Source organism: Podarcis gaigeae, assembly GCF_964106915.1.
Source record: "Podarcis gaigeae genome assembly, chromosome: 5".
NCBI lineage: Eukaryota > Metazoa > Chordata > Lepidosauria > Squamata > Lacertidae > Podarcis > Podarcis gaigeae.
In genome coordinates this window covers 52426303-52448123 of record NC_139681.1, presented here as the reverse complement: position 1 = coordinate 52448123, position 21821 = coordinate 52426303, and the positions used below count along the sequence as shown (strand labels likewise).

The window sequence follows — 21821 nt, the reverse complement described above, 5'->3', positions numbered from 1 at the left end:
CTACCCTATGAGAAAAGGCTGCAACATTAGGGGCTGTTTAGTTTAGAGAAAATGTAAGTAAGAGATGAAATGATAGAGAAAAGCTTACTTCCCTCTCTCATGACACTCAAACAGCCAATAAAGCTGAATGTTGGAAGATTCGGGACAGATAAAATAGGGCTGCCATACATCAAGGTTTTCAGCTGGAAAATGGCATCCAGACAGATTTTCCGCAAATCAGCAAAAATGTCTGGGGAAACCCAGATGTATGGCAAGAGGATTTAAAAATCAAAATTCAGAAAAGGCCCAAATCTTAGATTTGGGGGGGGGGGAGGAGGAGGAGGAGGAGGAGGAGCAGGAGGAGAAGAAGAAGAAGAAGAAGAAGAAGAAGAAGAAGAAGAAGAAGAAGAAGAAGAAGAAGAAGAAAGAAGAGGCAGCATAAAGCTCTACAACTTTGTCTGGATTTTCACTTTGGGGAATATGGCAACCCTTGATAAAAGAAAATACTTCTTAAATGTGGCTCATGGTTAAAGTATGAAATTTGCTCTCACAGGAGGCAGTGGTAGCCACCTTCTTAGAAAGCACTAAAAGAGGATTGAACAAATACATGGAGGATGAGGTTATCAATGCGTACAATTCCACAATGGCTATTCTTTGCCTCTGTGGTCAAGGACTTCGGAATATCAATGAGTCTGATCATTTTCAGTGCTGCATAATTAAACTGTAGGGCTGGTATTGTTGCTGAAGTGATAAATGTACAAATATTTGTCAAAGGTAGTCAAAATATTAATGGAAGAGTCATCATAATAATAACTTTATTTTTTATACCTTGCCCATCTGTTTCTCCAGCCTCCCTGGGCAGCTTATAGTATATCTAAAAACAAAATAAAAACAAGCATTAAAAAACCTCCCAATACAGGGCAGCCTTCAGATGTCTTCTAAATGTTGTGTAGTTCTTTATCTCCTTGACATCTGAAGGGAGGACGTTCCACAGGGAGGGCACCAATACCAAGAAGGCCCTCTGCCTGGTTCCCTGTAACTTTGCTTCTTGCAGTGAGGGAACCAGCAGAAGACCCTCGGAGGAGGACCTCAGTGTCCAGGCTAAGCGTTGGGGATGGAGACGCTCCTTCAGGTATACTGAATAATTCAGGTACAAGTATAATTAAAAATCATGATCAGGTCTAAATATTAATCCTGATTATCAAAAAAACTTTCCCCTGTTTTACTGTAAATTTACTTCTGAAATAAACAACATCCTGTTGATTTTTTTTTTGACACAAAGTACTTTTTTAGGAAGAAGTATTACATTTTCATACAGTGCTGAAGGCTCATGAATAATTTTGAATTCATTTTCATTCTTTTATGTTTCCACTTTTAAGACATCTTTTTTATGTGTGCTAAGAACCTTGAACAATCTCTTTACTCAGCAGTCTTCCACATTTTGTTTTCTCTCTTTTTTTAACCTTAGAACTCTGTGTCTCCAACTTTGCAATACATTTTTTATACGTGACATTTTGTTTTCAAGCAAGAGTTCATTCTGGAAGGAAGAAATCGAAGCTAGTGAAAGGATTGGCTAATTATCATTTTTCTCAGGACAACAGAAACATGCTGTTCTGTTGACTTGCAGTGTTTGTAATTTATACCCATTAAATTGATGTTTTATCATCTATTACTGATTCCTAGGCTTCTGTTTGCACTTATTGGTTGTAACAAGCATTTTGTTTTTGTACAGGAGAAAAATGGTCTCAGTCACTTCTACTGTATCCGAAAAGGAGAATGGGATTTGTAAATGATAAATGGGGAAGTTGACTAGCTAACTAATAAAGATTTGTCTTAATCAAGTATGATTTGTCAGAACAGGAGCGCGTTGAGGTCAGGGCACATGCAATGAATAATACAGCATTCACAGGAGAGGAGGACCAGGCAAAAGGCCTCATAAATATGCTGTGATTACCCAGTGCTAATTCATATTCAAAGAATGAGTGGCATTGAAGCCAGCTCCTAGGTTTCTGAGCAGTTAACCTGTGCTGTGGTGTGTTTTTTCCCCGGGTCCTCTGGTCTTAAGAAAACTTTAGCATATTTTCTATAAGTATCATGTTCGATGCAGCTCTTATTGTATTGGATAAATGTTGTTGTTTGTGGTTGCTGATTTGAAGCCCCAATTATTATACTTTTCCCCCTCTTTATTGCTCTCAATTTCAATAACTTTTGTTTATTGTTATTTAGTATGAGTATTGGTGCAACAGTGAAAGCCCTTTCCCATTTTGCATGTATCTCTAAAGCATGAATGTTTTGTCACAAAGTTCTCTTTACTACCTTGAAAGAATGTAGAATAAAACAGAAATACAGTGGTACCTCTAGTTAAGAACTTAATTAATTCCGGAGGTCCATTCTTAACCTGAAACTGTTCTTAACCTGAGGTACCACTTTAGCTAATGGGGCCTCCCGCTGTCACCGCGCGATATCTGTTCTCATCCTGAAGCAAAGTTCTTAACCCGAGGTACTACTTCCAGGTTAGCGGAGTCTGTAACCTGAAGCCTTTGTAACCCGAAGTGTTTGTAACGCAAGGTTGCACTGTAGTACTTACCTATCTTTCCCCACATTTTTGACTATCTAATCAGATACCTAAGTGTAGTTTCCTAAAGTTAAAACTTTGTGCAGTTTGGATTGTTGGGTACTTGTATACACCCGGTGGTGGTCAAGTCCCTTTGGAAGTATGTGGACTTTGGGGTTAGTGCTGCTTGGAGTAGGGCACAAAGGAGCTCCAGGGTTTGTAGATCCTTGGGCAAGATCACCTCCATGAGCTTCCCCCTGGGTCCCTGAGCCATTATTGCCAACTGCTGCTACTCCTTTTCAAATTCCCACTCTTTTAGAGCCTCTGAATAGAGAGCAGAGAGATGATAACTGCAGAATTGTAAAGGTTTCTCAAAAAGATTTATGTACTTCAGGGGTTAGACTAAGTGATCCTTGGAGTCCCTTCCAACTCTACAATTCTATTATTTATTTATTGATTGATACATTTCTATCTCACCTTTCCTCCAAAGAGCTCAAGGTGACATACACGGCTTTCCAGCTCCCCAGTTTACCCTCACAATAACCTAGGCCAGCGGTAAGCAACCTAAGACCCGTGGGCCGGATGCAGCCCAATCGCCTTCTCAATCCAGCCTGCTAACGGTCCGGGAATCAGCGTGTTTTTACATGAATGGAATGTGTCCTTTTATTTGAAATGCATCTCTGGGTTATTTGTGGGGCATAGGAATTCATTCATTTCCCCCCCCCCCCATATAGTCCGGCTCACCAAATGGTCTGAGGGACGGTGGACCGGCCCACGACTGAAAAATGTTGCTGAACCCTGACCTAGGCTTAAAGTCTGTGACTGGCTCAAGGTCACCCAGTGGGTTTCATGGTTGAGTGAGAATTTGATTCCTGGTTTCCGAAATCCTAGTCCAACACCACACGGGATTTCTTCATTTTTGTAATTTAAGATAAAAGCATTAGCTGCTTTCAGTCCTACATTTTAACCTATTCTTTAATTGAAGCTTTTAGCACAGCCATGTGATTCATTTTGTGTTGAATGTTGTTAAGCTGTCATTTTCTGTGCAGTGAATGGTGGATAATATGCTCCATTTTGGAAACCCATTTCATATCTGTTTTATTTTGTGCAGTTTCTCAACTGCTTCTTTATTGCACAAGCTCGATAGTAAAGTTTGTGAGTTATGATAACAACTATTTTACTCAACATTCTACAGTTTTCTGTGTATTGGCATGTAGTCATTAACTATTATTCTTTTTAGCCATATAACCACCCCTTGTCATCTAAGAACCTTATGATCTAAATACTTCTATCTGTTAGCACTAGTTTCCATATCTAAATATGTCAACTGAAAAGCTATAAATTACAGCAGTTTCACTTGTGCCCCAACACTTAAGATATGTCAGCACTTCCTTTCATTAACTTGCTGTTGTCAGAAACCTAATAATTTGGCTCAAACCTGAACTTTTTTGCTTCAAACTGTGTATTCCCAAGCCTATAAATCCAAGTTGTCACTTCAGTAATTCTTTACATTCAGTCCTTTCCTAAAAGCACCACTCCCTCTTTTACCCCCACCCTTCTAATCGCTCACTGATGTGAAGAGCTTTTAAAAAAATTCATCTGTTACCAAATTTAGTCTCCTACAATAGAGTAGTTTAACTTCAGGTGAAAAACAAAATCTCATTGACAAAAAAGATCCTTTACTTAACTTTCAAGCATAAGTCGCTCAAATGTTTTAACTCATTTCTTATTAATTTGTCACCTGAATAGATAGATCTTACAAAACATCTGTTTCTATTCTTTGCTGTCTTATTCTCATTGCAAATAAAGTTATAATACCCAGTGACAAAGATTCAATCAGACTAAAGAAAGTTACTAGAGTGAAAAAGACCTTCTGTGAGACTGACTTTTATTTATTTCATAAAATGCATATACCACTTAATTTTTTTTCATTTTAAAAACCCTCAAAGCTTAACCATGTTGCATTACTTCTTTGAATCTTTGAATTGTTGAGTAGGAAGGGACCACAAGGGTCATCTAGTCCAACTTCCTGCAATGTAGGAATCTTTTGGCTAACGTGGAACTCAAACCCATGACTCTGAGATTAAGAGTCTCATACTCTGCCAATTGAGCTATCCCTGAGACTCTTAAATCCCGATTCTATACATTTGAGCAGACATTTCATTTGCTTGTGATGTTGATGTAGCATAGCTATAAAACCTTACTCTGCCATGTTTTGGGACACTGGTTCAGTAACAAAGCATCCGTTACTCTGACAGAGGAGAAGGGGTGTCCTCTGATGTAAGAACTCCTTCCGCTGAACAAAGGCAACCTATGAATCCAGTCCATTGCTTTCATGTCAGAAAGTATATAGAAGAATTCTAAGAATTTGTTTCTCATCCACCTAACCATTCTTTGAAAATAAAATCGTTTAATCCCGGAGTAGTATTCAACTCAGAGTATAAATGTAGTAAACTGTGCAATGTAGGATTGTGCATTGTGGAGAGGATACTCAGGCTCTGTCTCAGTAAATTTTCTCTATTGGGGATGTACCAAACCATGCCACTATAAATGGTAAATGTAGAAAGGCCTCAAACTCTAGTTAATCTAATGTGAAAGCTTCCAATATCCACAACAGAAAAAAAATGAGAAGGGGAAGGCATGTGAGCCTATGTCTTTCTGGTGCTCATTCTTATAACCCTAAAATATTTCAGTATTACATTTAGTATGGCACTCTTCTTTGCTTAGCTGTTCAACTTCCCAAGTCATCTAACAATATGAAGACAAGACAATTCTGGATTTTAAGAAGCTTGATTCGTTGTCCCTCTAAGGCTTGTACTAGATGATAAATTTACACTTGCTGATGTGTTATCATTTCACTGCAGCGTAACTCAAGAATGAGATAATTTGTCTGTTGAATGTTCATGCTTTTTTCAGGCAGCACATAAATTATACTGGTGGCTGTGAAAGTATTTGAACTTTGCAATTCTGGATATTTTGTGTATCTTATTACAATAAAATCTCAGTCCCCTTTTGGAATTCTGCACAGCAATGTTTAATTATATCATTGTTTAATCATAGTGAAGTAATAGATGGATGGAGCCTTTCTGTATTAGGACTCGTTATGATAAACCAATGCTTTCATTTGTTTCTAAATGCCCCTAGAGTTTACAAGATAAGTCTGGATTTTGTAAAGGGTTTGGTATGCCCAGTGTGTCTTCTTTGTTTTTCTTTTGTTTTGTTTTTTACGGTAAGTCACCATGCTGCATTGAAAATGGTGTGTGATCTTGTGGTGGGGAGAGGATGTAGCTGTTCAACTACTTTAATCATAAGCACTATTCTATTCCACAGCTCTATGAATTATGGCCTGAACTCTTAAATGTGGAGTTCACCATGCATTTTGTAAACCTGCTCCAAAGTTCCCAACCACCAATATTGTTTACTATTTATGGGGATAAATTATTTCAAATTCTTTGGAGAAACTAAGCTTAATCCTTGGATACAAATAAATATACCAGAGTGCACATTTTAAATAAAAATGAGCTTTAGGCATTGCACCTTTCGCCAAATGGAATAATTGAGGCCAAGGGTTCTAGACTAGAACATTACGGTTTATCTCCCAAATGCTGTTTGAATGATTAGAATGATCATTGCTGGAGTTTCGGAAGATGGCTGTTTACTGCCAGGCATTTATTCAAATTCGACTGCAGGTAGCAAATCAGGGTTAGCCAACATGATGCCCTCCAGATGCTGTTGGATTACAGCTCCCATAGGATGCTCTGAAGGCATAAGAGACTGCCACCTGCTAAAGCTAAGCAGGTCTACATCTGTTCAGTGCCTGGATGGATGACTGATTAGGGACCAAGTGTATGTTTCCTTGGGTTCCACGATAGAAGAAAGGTGGGATATAAATGTAAGGAAATAAATTCCCATCAGTTCCTGCCAAAATAGCCAATGATCAGGAATTATAAGAATCTCAGTGCAGCGTTTGGAGAGCATCATGTTGGTGATTCTTGTGCTGCTTCATCATTTTGTACCTGATGACCCTGGATTCCTGCATAAATATATTTTAAGCTGTTGTATACATAGTACAAAACTAGAAGTCTCAATGTAAGCAACCATGTAAACAGTGGTTGATTGATAAAATTTGAGAGATTATGATTATGTACAAACTAATTCAGCAAGTACAGCAAGCAAATGATGTTATGGCATCCTGGTTTCCTTTTATTTCCTGTGGGAAAGCCCTTGAGGCTTCTCATCAAATTCCAATCAAGGACAGATGTCTATATTCCCCCCCCCCCCGACTATAATCTCTCTTTCTCGTTTATATGAAACATAGATCCCATCTTTCAATAGTTAGTGAGCTTCTCCTTAGGCTGTTTTACTGTAGTTGCCCCATAGGCATATACAGGATAGTCTAAGGATCGTAATCAGTGAGTTTCTTTATTTCTTTAATTGTGTTTTAGTATTTTATGAGTGTTGCTTTTTGTAGTTTTAATTTTTTCTAAAATGAAATTCCATGAAACTGTGATTGAAAGGAATTTGCTGTGAGAAGAGAGTTGTTGATTTCTGCTGAATCCCATCCACCCTCCATCTTTGGCTGCAGCCTCCTGCACCAAAGTGCTACTATATCAGAGTAACCCTCAGGAGTGGATTTTCAAAGAACTGCAGAAGGAAGGAGACCTCCAAACCTCTATTGCCCAAACTCTTTGGATTTAAGCCTGTGTTTCAAGTGCTGTATAATTAACACTGTTAATTTAACTTTGGTTTACTTTGGTGGCATCTCTGAAATTATTTTTTGATGAGAATATAACTAATAGTAACCATTTCAGCCCAAAGGTGTTTAAAGCTCTTAATACCTTTGGGCTGAAATGGTTACTACTAGCTATATTCTCTTCATAAAATACTGAGCCTTCTCTTTAGTTGTATATGTTTGCTAGGAGGCAATGCAGCTATTTCAGTTCTTTGAGTTTTCTGCCGGGTTGAAATTCAAGGCTGAAAGTATTGGCCCTAATTGACATATCAGCAATTCATTTTCTGGTATTCCAACTGACATGGTCTCCATCCTTTATTTATTGATATCTTCAGTCATTGGCAATGAGAGGAAAATACACTATTTGTCAAAGCTGACAGCGTTCTACTCTTGGTTGATGACACTGTTGTCTTGATCAGTGGACAATAAACTTGATGCCAATTGGCAAAGTATATTTATTTTCACAAATGTGATATAAAGTGATTTTTTATCTCTGTTTGCAAAAAATCATACTTCAGCATTTTTATTTACTTTTTAAAATGAAAGGGTTTTTTCCCCCTGTTTTAAGGATTGGTTTGTGTTGTATACAAGTGAAATTTCATAGTGTGGTACTCAACTGAGTTTTGCTCAGAGAAGACCTATTGAAATCAATAGACCTAATTTAGTCATTTCAGTGAATCTACTCTAAGTAAACTTTAGTTGACTAAACTTTACTTTAGTCATTTGCTTTGCATCTGGGTAGGTTGAAGAATAATATGTATTAGATGTATAGCCTTGAAAGCTTATGGCAAGTACAAACAACAACAAAACCAGAAGGAAATTGAATTGACTCATATTCACTGATATTTCTCTCCTTTTTTCAGCTTAATCATGAGCTTCAAATGATTCAGTATTGGTTTATGTCATATAAGACGTTGAAAGAGGATGAGGAATAGATAGGTCTTCAAATATTAATGCTCATTTGCACAAACAATAGACTAACACAATAATGGTACAAAAGATTAAAGAGTTTCAGAAATATTTATACTGTTCTTCCATCTATATACTATAATCTGTCCTTGTAGCATATATTGTACCACCTTTCACCTCTGGGAGGCATTATATATGCAGCTAAAAATTAAGAGCATCAAGCCAGAAAGAAACTGAGAACACTATGGCTGTATAAATTCATGGTTAGCTATCTGAGGAAGTATTCATATTTATATTATTCTATCAGGGACTGCTACAAAAATATAAACTTCAGTAACTTATAAAATATATACCATATTAAGGTGAAATATGTCAATTTAACTAATAATAGCTAAAATAACAATCTTGGTAATCATCTATGCACACATCATCATTTCCTTTGTGGGGCTGGATTACCAAAACTATCTTAGAGTTTAGATGTATAAATTCTGTAGATTTAAATCGCTGTAGTATGCTGTTACTGGAATAATCCCGTCTCCCACCAAATGGGTGTGGTCCATACTGGCCCGTAAGTGATTATGTGAGACAATGGATATTTTGTTTTTTACTGGATATCAGCTCTCACACCTTGGAGGGTGCTACTCCTGTGGGGAAGCTCCAGCTTCATGGATGCTTTCCATGTGTAGCGCCTGTTGCCAGAAGGGGGAACTAAACAAAAAATGCCTATGTTTATGTAGAATTTCATCCATGACACCTGGGATCCTGACTACTGTGATATGTGTTTTGCCCAATACAGTATATCAGTTCTGCATCGGTTTTCAATGGTATATGGACTGCATGTTTTTCATTTCTGTGGCTTAAGATTGTTCTTAGGATTTTATTCAACTAACATACCCAGAGAAGACTCATTGAAATTAACAACACTGACTAATGTTAATGAGTCTACTCTGAGTAAAGGTTGGTTGAATACAACCATGATTATCACATTTGGAGACTTACGTTTCGTAAAGTATTTGCTAGATTTTATCATTTTCTTGTTTAAAGTGATATTCTCTATTTTTCGTGGTTTGTGACGTTTCCACCCACTTTTTAATTTCTCCATGCAGAACAGATTGGCCAGGACATATTGGAAAATCTCAGCAATGACAGAGAGAAGATTCAGCGTGCTCGAGAAAGAGTAAGTTTGATAATGAGAAACAATTTGCAGCTCCAGATGTACTTAGGATTATCACCAGAATAAGTTTATTATGAATATTTTGAGGAAGGGAGTGAGTATTACTGCTCTTTCTACAAAGCTGGATAAAGATGGAAGTTCTCAAATGTTTCATGCCTCCCTTATCAGACCATGCTGCGTACAACTATATAAATCCAAGTTTTCAGGTAGTGTTCTTTCCCAGCCATTCTACCTGAGATCCTTTGAACTCGAGACGCTCTCGGTTTACCTGGGGTCTTCTGAATCCACAGTGTTTGTTCTGCTGTAGCTTCTCTTCTTACATTTTTTAAAAATTCTATTTATTGATAAAGTCCCACTGTAGGTTCCTGGTTCACCAGACAGGCGTGAGAAGGATTCAGGTGTGAAGCCCCAGAGAGCTACTGTCAGCCACTGTTGACAATACTGAGCTAGATGGTCTGACTAGATATAAAATAGATTCCTACATTTACCCAAAGGTTTACCAAGTTGTTTTATTGCTTCACCATATTAAAAGCAAACCAGCAAGAATTGGGGGTTCCCAATGCAGAGTCTGTGGGCACCACTGTGCCCACCAATACTCATATGTTATTTGTGAAAAGTCTCAGTAAATATTCCTTCAACCACAATGGACGAGAGACTGCTTATTCTTCCTACTCGGTTCCTCTCAGCCTGTGCTTCTTTGAACATGTTCCCTTAAACATGACCGTATTTGATTGGATGCTACAAACAGGCAGCCTCCCATCCTTCTGTTCTGAACAGAGAAGCAGTGGAAATAGAGTGGTACCTCTGGCTAAGTACTTAATTCGTTCCGGAGGTCCATTCTTAACCTTAAACTGTTCTTAACCTGAAGCACCACTTTAGCTAATGGGGCCTCCTGCTGCCGCCGTGCCACCAGAGCATGATTTCTATTCTCATGCTGAAGCAAAGTTCTTAACCGGAGGTACTATTTCTGGGTTAGCGGAGTCTGTAAACTGAAGCGTATGTAACCTGAGGTACCACTGTAACTTCTCTCAGTAAGCAAGCAAGCATAGCTGTTACTGTAGTTCCCTTTTTCCCGTTGATAGGGAAAGGCATGCTGGCACCATTTTGTGGCCCTGTCCCGTGTTCTGTTCTTTGAGATGTGGCAGCCTATTTGTGTTATGTCACCCCCCCCCCCATGGCAGCTATTTTGTGACTGACATCCACAGCACTTACTCAAATGTAGCCACTGGCTCAGAAAGATTTTATTTTTAAAAAATTTGAATTTCTATAGCATCCTACATATGAAGATCACAGGGCAGTTTACAATATAAAAACACAAAAATGCATACCACAGTAAGAGGCAAAAACAATAACCCCCACACACTACTCTCTTGAAACTCCATTGTTTTTGAAAAATGTGAAGTTTGAAGCACCAGCATATTTCATTAACATGTAAATAGATTGCTTCCTTTAAAAAAACAAAACAAAACACAAAGGTCTCTCTACCTATTGGATTATAAACAATCTTTCAACATTTTCCCTCACAGCTCAGAGAAACAGATGCAAACTTGGGCAAGAGTTCAAGGATCCTTACAGGAATGTTACGAAGGTAAGGGCAAGGTAGGGACCCTCTCTCTTTTTCTTGCTTCCTTCATATAAATTGTAAGTTAGATAAAATCTATTGACGCTTGTCATAATTTTGAATCGTTTGGAAATCAGCCAGCTTGGTGTAGTTTTGCTAAGGGCAGTTCCTCTGACAATTAAAACTATTTTGGTTGCTGTAGATTTCTTTCTCCCACACACACACCAGTCTGAGATATAGGCCTATAGTTGAAACTTTTTTTTACTGATGCTTGTTTATATGGATGGCCAACCTTCTTCGCAACACATGCAATCTGTATTCAAGAAACCATTAAAACAATTCCTTGGCTATATTAATATATGCACTTTCCAAGGGGTATCACTCTTGCCCATGCTGGCACAGTTCCTGTAGACATATGGAGCACCACCAAAGAGCTCAGTTTCTCTCACCAGAGCATGTGCAGCTAGATGCACTAGCCTGGCACGTCCAACTCCCAAGATACTGTGATCTACTCCCAGTATAAAAAAGGCAATGATCTACCCATTGGGAGAGTTTAACAGAGCTGCTGAGCTTTTTTTAGGGGGGGGGGGGGTTCAAAAACTATGCTCAGCCAATACTACAGCACTGATAATAGCACAAAGCACAACAGCCACCTGTACACGAACAACCACCCACCATCTTTCCCCTCTCTGCCACCGATGGGGAGGAAATAAATGTCAGCGCGCCACGCCCCCTTATATAGAGTCTGCAATCAACCGCAATGAACAGCGAGCACCCCAGCGATCTACCTATAGATCGCGGTCGACAGGTTGGACATGTCTGCACTAGCCCACCACATGAATTAGGACGTCTGTGCCCACCTGTCTAGCTGTCCCCATTCCACTAGATCAGGGAACCTGGCTTCAAGCTCCCATGCCCTGACTGAGCAATGAAAGGCAGACTTGATGGGGAGATTTCCTATTCACCTTAATGACCTGAGATACTGCCTGCAACTCTGCACATATATACACGTGCAGGGCTCTGTTATGTCATATGGAGATGCCACTATATATGTGTATGACATGTGTGAGGAAAATCAAATACACACGTTTCTTCCATTAATGACCCACCCCTCCAAAATGCAGGGACCTAAATAATTATTTTGTCCAATTCCAAGGATAACTTTTAGCAGGGTTCTTATCAGTTGGATCTGTCAGATCTTTATTTAGTATGATTACATGAAAAACCACACAAGAGGAAGCATTTTCAACTTCTCTTTTTTGACATTAGTCAAGCTTTTATGAAGGTGAGGCTGGATAGACAACATGTTTGACACTGAGAAATTGTTGGCATTGTATGTGCAAACTTTTTGTACCGTGAAAGATGGCCAGTGGTCAAAGATTAAGGGAGCTGTAGTCCACAACAAGTGGAGGGCACCAGGTTGGGGAAGGCTGCTTAAAGTTATTTGTGTGCAGCTGCTTGCCATGCAGATCAGACGGTTGTTTTCATGCTCCCACAAATGGACAAAGGTCTGCTGTGACATGGAGAAAAATTGCCTGATCCATATGGCAAATTACTGCACATGAGCAACTTCCCATGTGGAAATGGCTGCACGTGAAGTGATTTAAACTATACACCAGTCCTTAATCTCCTCATGAAAATAGCTTGGGTTTGTTTTGCTTTTCCCCCCTTCCTTGTATATCCAGCTGACAAAGGGTAAGATAACGGCACCTCTTGCTTCCATTTCACGAACTTCTCACAATTCAGACTCTGAACCGTAGCAAACAAAATTTTCTGATTAAGAGTAATATGTAAATGACACCAGCTAAATTCAAAATCCATAGAGAAAGGAGGCAGCAATTGAAAGAGATGGTTCAGCGCCTGTAGACAATCAAAATAATAATAATAAAAACTCCATGACCAAACCTATATCCTCCCCAGGAAGGGCCCTGCGACATGAGCTGTAACGAATATTCTGCATATGTCTCCATTTTGTCAAATCTCATTAAAGGGTTTCCTTGCTTTATGTCAATTGAGCTGTCCAAAAATCATTCATCATTTTTAGTGTAAAAAAAAAAGTCATGCAGTTATTTAAATAATATCATATTAATGTTAAAGTTCAGCTGTCATTTAATAGTATGGCTTAATCAGACATAGCATTTAAGAAAAATAGTTTTTTCAGGCTTTACTTCGCTTTCAGGTTGGCAGATTCAAATAAGGATTTATGGGTTTCTAAACCAATGTATTTCTTCCCCATGTTTATGCTTGATGTACCTCAGTTTTTATTTCAGGCGAGTGCAGTCTGTTATTTTCAGTAAAATAAAATATCATATTGTGTTTGAATACATTTGCAAGTAATTTACTGAGGGTGAAACAGAAACACAGTATAACCTTTGACATTGCTGTGTGCTTTGGAGTAACAGTTAGACTTCCTAGTTTATAAGTGTTCTGTAGGCCGAATAAAAAAGTGACCTTTGTGAAATAATCATTTGTTCTCAGACAAATGAATTATGTAGTCATATATTTAAAAGGACATGTATTGTGTGTGTGTTTTTGTGTTTGAAAAGGGCATTGCTTTTCTTTTTCTTATACATCCCTCTTCCAAACGCACACTTAGGAAGATTTACCCATCAGGATATAGAGAAATTAATGTTTCAATTTGGCAAATGAATGATTGGTGCGAAGTCCTATAGATTTGCATGTTTCTGTCCTTGGGTTCACCTGTTTTATATTAAAAGTGGAGTGCTTGGTGACATTCCAGAAAAATAATTCTCTGTCCCAGACAGGTAAATTCCTGGAGTAATTTACATTTGTTTTACATATGTAAGGAAAAAGTTGAGTAGCAGTTTTCAAGAGTCAACAGTTTCAAATGAGAATTGTTCAGAAAGCAAGCCAGAAAGGATAAAAATAACTTTCAGCAAAGATCTAGATCAAGTACAATTTCTGGAAAACAATAATTATCAGAGAGTTTGGTTTTCTTGATATTGCTCATTTCCAGATACCATGCAAATAAGCATTTAATTGCTGAATAGAGTGGCTTTATTCCATCTAATTACTATGTGAAAATAATGTCACTAGGTTAAAGTGGAGAACACTTCCTTGCCGCATATTGAATCTGCTGAATTTTTTTTAAGGCATATGCTGTATTTACCATCTTAGTTAAGGCATGATATTCTGCAGTGATTTTCCATTCTAATTACTGAAAAGATTGAGCAAAAGCATGTTGCCTTTGTTTGGGGTTTACCTTCTGTCCTGAAATTCCATATCTCAGCAATTACTTCTTTCCCTCTGTCCGCAAAACCCGCTGTGAAACTGACAAGAATAAGTTTTTAAAAGGAGCTTGCTTAAAAACAGACTTGGGTTTTTTGGGAAGATGGTGTTATAAAGCTTTGTATTATAACTTTGCCTTATTATTTTTTCCATGTTTATGTGTGTGATGCATCAATATGCACTAGATAAAACAGTTGTGGGCAATCATTACCTAATCTATGCACACCAACTGCTTATATAGCCATCCAGTTTAGGACACATCCTCAGTCTCCTTGTGACCCTTGCTGAAGTCACAACACATCATTTGGTAATCATTTAGGTATTTGGAGAAAAGGCTACGTCTATCCTGTTGAGTTTGAGCAATAATATATTATGTACCTATACATATTTGGCACTGCATCATTTTAAACAATATAATTTTCTTTCCATTCCTATTCCTTGAGATCAAAATGTGGTCTAGAGAGTCCTGATCTTGTTTCTGTAGTTACATGGAAGGGAAGTCTGCTGCCATATAACATAAGGATCTCTATACTCCATGGGTTACAAGACCTATCAATTATTATTATTATATGACCATTTTCATTATTATTTTTGTTGTCATCATAGCTTCCTACCAAGGCCAACTGGTAGAATAAACTCAACTCTTCGGGGCTTTGGAAGCAATAATTTTTTTTCCACCCACTGTTACTGTTACTGTTACATAATGAGAATTTTGACATCTTTCCAAAATGTAATACAATAAAATACAAAGTAGTTAATGTAAGGCTCAGCAACCTTTACAAATGTCTCCCACTCAAGTTACTAAAATTCTACCTGGTAAGAAATTCTGAAAGCATCACATTTAAATTTATTTGCTCAATCTCCAACCCTCATTTACAGTTATGAAAGACCATCAGAAAATATAATATTGGATTAAATCCATATTTTGTGGGAACCCATCAAACTTAATATGTTCAGTTAGTTTTCAAGGAATAGATAATAAAAGAAAACAAAGATTTGTGTTTGTTAGGTGTATATCATTATACCCCCTAATAGGCCCAATGGCTTATGTTCTCAACTAACTTTATTTGGGAGAATTTGCAGAGTCCAAGAAGCAAGATGAAAACCAACTCTCAGCTAAATGATGTTTCCCCATAGCAGAGCATCCCACTTTGGAAATACCCCTAGCTTTTGAAAAAATTAATCTTGAAAATTGTTACACATGAGGTGTTAGGAGACTGATGAATGCATTTGCCTGTATAAAAAGACCCCTTTTCAAATTTAATTTTAAACAGGATAGGGCTTGGAGCTCTGGCTGATGAAAATAGGGCAATGTACATTCAACACTCTGGTGATAAATTGGGTGATTTGCCAACACCTTCATAACAACCACTAATATATGCAAGAATAAAGCCTGCTTTATCCAGCAGTCTAGTTGGTTAAAATCCTTATTGCCAGTGATTGGAATGAGTTCCATTCCTGTCTAGGCTTCCAACCATTTTTTTTTTTTTTTTTTTTTTACATATACTTAGCTTTTCTCCTCCACTGTTATTTTTACTTTTCTTTACACACACACACACGGCAGAGACAGAGTGATTGGGGTTACAAATAAACACAGAAAACATGATGTTCTATAAAAAGTTTTCACAAAACAGGAACATTTCTGTTGGAAAATTATTTAGGAAGAGGCATCAAAAACAATATATTAACTATCTAAAGACCAGAAGTTTTTCAGAATAGAAAGTTGAATATTTGTGCTATAATTAGAAAAAATATAAAATTTATGCTGCAGTTAGGAAAAATATTGTATTTCCTTTTTCTGAAGTGATGGACAAAACATCTGGAAAACTTAAATGCAATGTCAGTACAATTCCTAAGGGTAAACATATTTCATTATTGGTCATTCCAACAAGTAAACCTTTGATAAAGTTCAAATAAAATAATATAGTTATCTTGGGGATAAAGGAATATATCAATTGCATTTAAGAGGATGAATTTCTTTTAAAATGCATCTCATATACTGGATCTCACATTTCCTCTTTAAAGACATAAAATTATTTTTAAAATATTAAAGGAAATACTATTTTGTAAAACATAAAGTAGTTTGTAAAGTGGAACAAATAACTTTGCCTCCTTTTTATATACAGAACAGACAAGATTGTTTTAATGTAACTGAGCACAATACCTTACATTTTATGGTTGCACATCCAGGTTTGAGACTTTTTTTTATACACTTAACTGGCTTTCACCATCAGGTCCCAGGGCAGATAACGACAACTAAAGATTTGATATTAAAAATATCTTAAGACAAATTGCAGTCACATTGATGGGGTAGGTCCTGAAAACTTACATTTCAGGTGGCAAAGGCCAGAGAAAAGGTGTGCATCTTCAGCATATAATGAAAGTATATGGTGACAGTGCCAGATGAACTGTATTGTGTGTTGTGACCGGATTTGGGGCTGGGGTAGCAGTTGCTGAAGGATGAGGAAGAGGAGGAGCACACAGAGACCACCATCAGTGGGGAGAAGCCCCAGAGGGAGGGAATGGGGCCCATCTGGCTCCCTAGCCTGCTCCATTCATGGGGAGAGCATTGACCAACCAGGAGGGAAGGCTGGACAGCGAGAAGAGAAGGACCCAGAAGAGCTGACTGCCACCCCTTGGCCAAGAACTCATTCATACCCCTCAGAGAAACATTCACCTCCAAGGGCACCTATCTTGCAGGGCAAAACAGTGAACATGAATATTCTTGCCTTTAAAAACCAGTGTGAGGGGCATGATTGTTTGCTGAGACATATTTAGTAGCTTTTATCTGGTCTCAGACGCCCAATGATGTTCTCAGATTCTCTAGCTATGCCTTTGGCGATCTGTACCCATAGCCTGACCGTACCATCGTAAGCCTTGAATAAAGCTTTATTTCTTACACATAAGAGCCATTTGGGATGGGAGCTTTGACATAGTGAAGATGCCAGGTATCTGTATGTTTGTTCCAAATAGCGTTCATTCATCAATTACAATTTTTGGTGTATACTTCAAGACACTTAGGTGCAGGCTTTAAAAACAGCAACACAAATATGTGTGAAATAGCAGTGCTGGCTTTATCTTCAGATTTTGCAGATTTCTGGGCATTGATAGTGGACCTCAGGTAGGATCTTAGCATTGGACTGTGTTAGGCTGTCACGTTCATACAGTAATAATTGCAACTTGAGGGATAGTTCCAAAGGTGCCTTCCTTGCAGGAATAAAAAGGAACTTATGGTCATATAAGATGACCCCTGTGAATTCTGCTGATTCCTCTTCCCTCTGTTGTGCCCCTTGCAGCCTATCATTTGCTGTTCTCAACTGTATATTTCTGATAGAGAGAGGACGGAATGTCCCATAACATTCAATCACACTTCTTTCTATTCAAACCTTACAAGTGCTTTCAAATAAATAAACCCGTAGCGTTATATTTTTTTTTAAAAAAGGTATATGTGAATAGCTATTTAGTGATTCTGCTGAATTCATATTACATTTATAACAAGGTGTGAAACCTGATGTTTGTTTGGACAGCATGCTTGGTTTATTTCTGAAGTTTTGTTTTTCTGTGCACACATGTTTATGATCTAAGTACATCTCTTTGTCTGTTTTTACATTGTTCTAAGAGTGTACAATATACTTGTTTTCATTATTTTTCCTTTCTATATCGTCTGGAATTATTTGCCCTCCTCCATCAACCTTGACCATCTGTACAGCTGGAAATACCATTATCCAAATCACGGTTATTCTCTTACAAAAAGAGTAGGGTCCCAGTGGATACTTCCCTGTGCTAGTTCATTCAGACAACATGTAGAAAGAATGTGATACATCACACTGGGTTAAATATCCTCTAACCCCTGTGGTTGCACTGTTCATTGAGACATGCTTACTATCATTAAAAGGTTAGAGCCTTCAAGAAGATTGCAGTTTGCAGCCCTAACATGGCAAAATGCACAGCAATATGCCAAAGTAGAAATGAACATCCTAAAGCACATCTGCATGCTTCATAAAAATGTGGAAATAGGTGCTAAAAAATTGTTTGCAAGTTGAAGAAGGAATTTCAGCATAGCAGGATTTGTCCAATAGTGCTTTACATGGTGATAGTAAACTGAGCTGAAGAGCAATCAATTGCAGTGTCTTCATTAAATTTTGCCAAACCAAATCAACCAGGAATTATATGTAATGTCTTGCTAAATGTCTTGGAAGAAGGGCTGCAATATATCTAACTTTAGCTGGATGTGATTAGAACAGTAATCTATGTCTCTGTAGACATAGTCTACCATTTCAGAACTTGCATTTTGATCTGGATAAGGACGCATGTGGACAGATGACTAATTTAAGACTAATCGAGCACTGGACTGAAAGTTACATTAAAAACAAACTTGTGATCACATTCGGGCAAGGCTTCAAGGATGAAAGGCAAAGTGAACTCTCTCTTTTTTCTTTTCTTTTCTTTTCTTTCTTTTTTTTTATGCTGCTATGCCAGGCGAGGAGTACGGCCTTGGCAGAGAGAGCCTGATCTGGGGGGAGATCTGAGGGCCAGATGATGGACCTTGAAGACCACATGTGGCTCCCAGGCTTGAGGTTCCCCATCCCTGATTTAAACGTTAAAGACCGGATTCAACTAACCAGCCACTCTAGTAGAAGCCGGAGCAAGGTCTCTCACTAGTACAACAGAGCTTTCTCCATCTCCCGCCCCCATATGCCCCCATGTCATCCCCAAATCCACTCCGTAGTGTCAGAAAAAAACCTAGAACACTGCACAGTACTTGTCCATGCAAAGTGAGTTTTTTTGTGAAAGTACGCCCATATGGAGTACCTTTACCTCTCCTTTTGCTGCCAACGGCAGCCATTTTGTGCTGTCATTCACAGCACTTTTATCAAAACATGAGTACTGGCATCCTGATCCTGAGAGAATCCTATTTATTTCTTAATGCATTATATTTTCTGTATGCATTATACTTAACTTTTCCTTACTGTTTTTTTCAGTACAGCTTTAAAGACTAAATGTCATATATGTTTGGGTATTTATAAAGTTAGATCATTTGTACGTAGCCTTAAGCAAACGAGTCCTGCAATAAGTGGCCTTTCAGAGTGAATACTTTAAGAACAATTTAAAATACCAATCCTCCCGTTGTACCACATGATTATTCACGTCAAGCCTTTTTAGCACAAACTATTACACCTTATGCAGGAGGGTGAAGACCTTTGGCCATCTTTTCTATTTAATGATATAATCAGTAAACAAAATATACATGTTACATGCTTGACTATTAAAGGAGCCTATATTTTTGATTGAACGTTTGCTCTGGAAATTGGTGCATTCACATATCAACTTGTTTCTTGTTTAAAATGCCTGCTGTGTTCATAAGATGGTACAAAGCAAGCTCAGTAACAGCTCGTATCTCATGCAGGTGGTCGAGCTAGTTGCCTCACAGATCAAAAGTCAAACTACTGTGAATCTTCCTTTGAAATGGCAGTTAGTGAGACAAGGCTGATCTTATCTCCACAACAAAAAGAGTTATAGATATCCATCATGAATTTCTGAGAACAAAGGGCTGTTTCATAATCGTACAGCATCAGTACTGCAGGCATTTCTGAACACATCCTTGGAATATGCACACTGTCCTATTACATGGGGTCGAGCTAAATAAATATTTCAGTTATTACATATGAGATAGCATCTCTATCACTGAAAGAATCAGTGATATAAAGTCCTTGATTAGACAGGAAGTTGTTTCCCTTCATAGTGAAATCACTGGGCAGGAAGAGGGGACGATTCCACTCTAAATTGTACTATAGCCCCATTATCTGACACTGTGAGTTATATGACTTCATAATGGGGAAGGGCTGAACTAGTAAACCTTTTCTTCCCGAAGCTTGTATTAGTACCCTTGCCCAGAAACAGGTTTGTAAAGGATGGAGGCAACATGACCCAAGTGTCAACATGCCTTGCTTTTACTGCATATGGTCCACTACCCAGCTAATTGCAACCCACTTAACCATGTGCCAGCAACAACAAAAAGTCTACTTATTTTAAAATGAGGTTGCTAGAGGTTGGAAATGGTAATTAGTTTTGCAGGGCCAGGAATGTAGAGAAAGGTTAGGGGTGGGGTGCCCTGCTGCTGCTAAATAGTAATAATAATAGTAATAGTAATAGTAGTAGTAGTAATAATAATAATAATAATAATAATAATAATAATAATATCATCATGATCATAATGTTTGCATGACACATATTATAAGAGATGGCTGCTCGACTTAGGAATAACCTACCCGAGGATCTTCACCTGTAGACTTCATTACAAACATTTAGGTGCCATGCTAAAACATTTCTGTTTTCCTAGACTTTAAAGGACTGTAAGCATTTTTAACTTAAAACACTTTGATTTTACCGTATTTGATTAGGCTGTTGCTACTTTACTTAGTTTTAATTTGCTGTACAGGTGATGACCAATTTACACACATCTGATTGATGCAGAACGGTGCACACATGCATCAAACACGCTTCCTCTCAACATGCCAGGAAGCCAATGGGCCTGAGTTTGAAGGTCTGGAAAGCCACATTAGCTGGTCCTTGAGAGTGACTGGGAGGCCTCCCTACCTTCTCCCCTAAACTGCATTACCTGGGTGCTGTAAGGGAAGAAGCAAGGGCATTTTTGCCACTCGGCCGCAGTCCACAGCCCTTGAAGGGCACCCTCCACTTACTTTAACAGAGCGCAGCTGAGACTCCAGTAACTTTCTATTCGCCGGCAAATCTGTGCATCAAATCCCATGCCTGCTATCAATATTTACTTTATGTTGAGCTTTATGAAAAGGGAGAAAAGCAGTTTCTCAAAGTAAAAGTTTCCAAGAAAACCCTCCTCTGAGATAAGCTGTTCTGTTTTGAGCAAACACTTTAAATAAGACAGGAGGCAAAAGCTATATTGAAGGCAAATAGGTTAAAAGGTTGGAATTGTTGCCTTGCTCGTCCTTATTGTACTTTTATTGACTGACCTGCACAATCAAGGCAACATTTACTATAATACTCATTTGTGCCTGCTTTTGGAGGCTGAAAAGGTTGTAACCTGCAAAAAGCATTTGTTTTGATACATTGCTTGCATTATGTATGTGTGAGGCACTCAGTGGTGTTATGAATGGTTGATGCATTAGTGTATAGCTGTTGAAGCAATTAAAAGGTCCAGTACTGGAAATTCTTGGGTTGATTCCATTAATACTCGAATAACTAGTAAGAAATTTATTGAACAAGGCCACAAACAAGTTGAATGAGGCCACAAACATTCTTGCCTGTAAATGCTGCATAATGCTTCCCCACCCACCCAAGCTTGTAGGAAAACCCTTGTCGAGTGATAAAAAGCTTTGTTCGGTTAGTAGTGTCACTTTGTTTTTTCACCCCTGTAATAGCTGGGGTTGTTTTGCTCATAAAGTTAGAAGCGATGCCATTTGAAGAGGTAATTGCTCAGTACAGTTTCAAGATATTGTGAAAGTTCTCATGTTCGTTTAAAGAAAAGGAGGAAAGGCCTAGCTCAGTACTTCAGAACTGTTTTTCTTTTCTTCTTTTCTTTTTTTAATGCTTACTGTCTCTTCCGTCATTTGACACAATTGGCAATCTTAAGAGCCCTAGTCTGAGTGAATATTTGGAGCTTGCACAATTTGGGTTTACATTTTGG

At 38.1% G+C, this 21821-nt stretch overlaps 1 protein-coding gene across 4 annotated transcripts in view; it reads left to right on the top strand.

Annotated features, from left to right (window-relative positions):
• VTI1A (vesicle transport through interaction with t-SNAREs 1A) overlaps positions 1 to 21821 on the top strand; it is a 243665-nt gene that overhangs the window by 143641 nt on the left and 78203 nt on the right. For 2 of the 4 annotated variants that reach the window (XM_083741516.1, XM_083741517.1), the window contains 2 exons: positions 9281 to 9351; positions 10875 to 10936. In XM_083741516.1, the coding sequence (XP_083597642.1) occupies positions 9281 to 9351; positions 10875 to 10936 (133 nt within the window). Of the gene's footprint in view, positions 1 to 9280; positions 9352 to 10874; positions 10948 to 21821 lie in introns of all 4 variants that reach the window. The other 2 variants (XM_083741519.1, XM_083741518.1) reach the window with 1 other exon arrangement.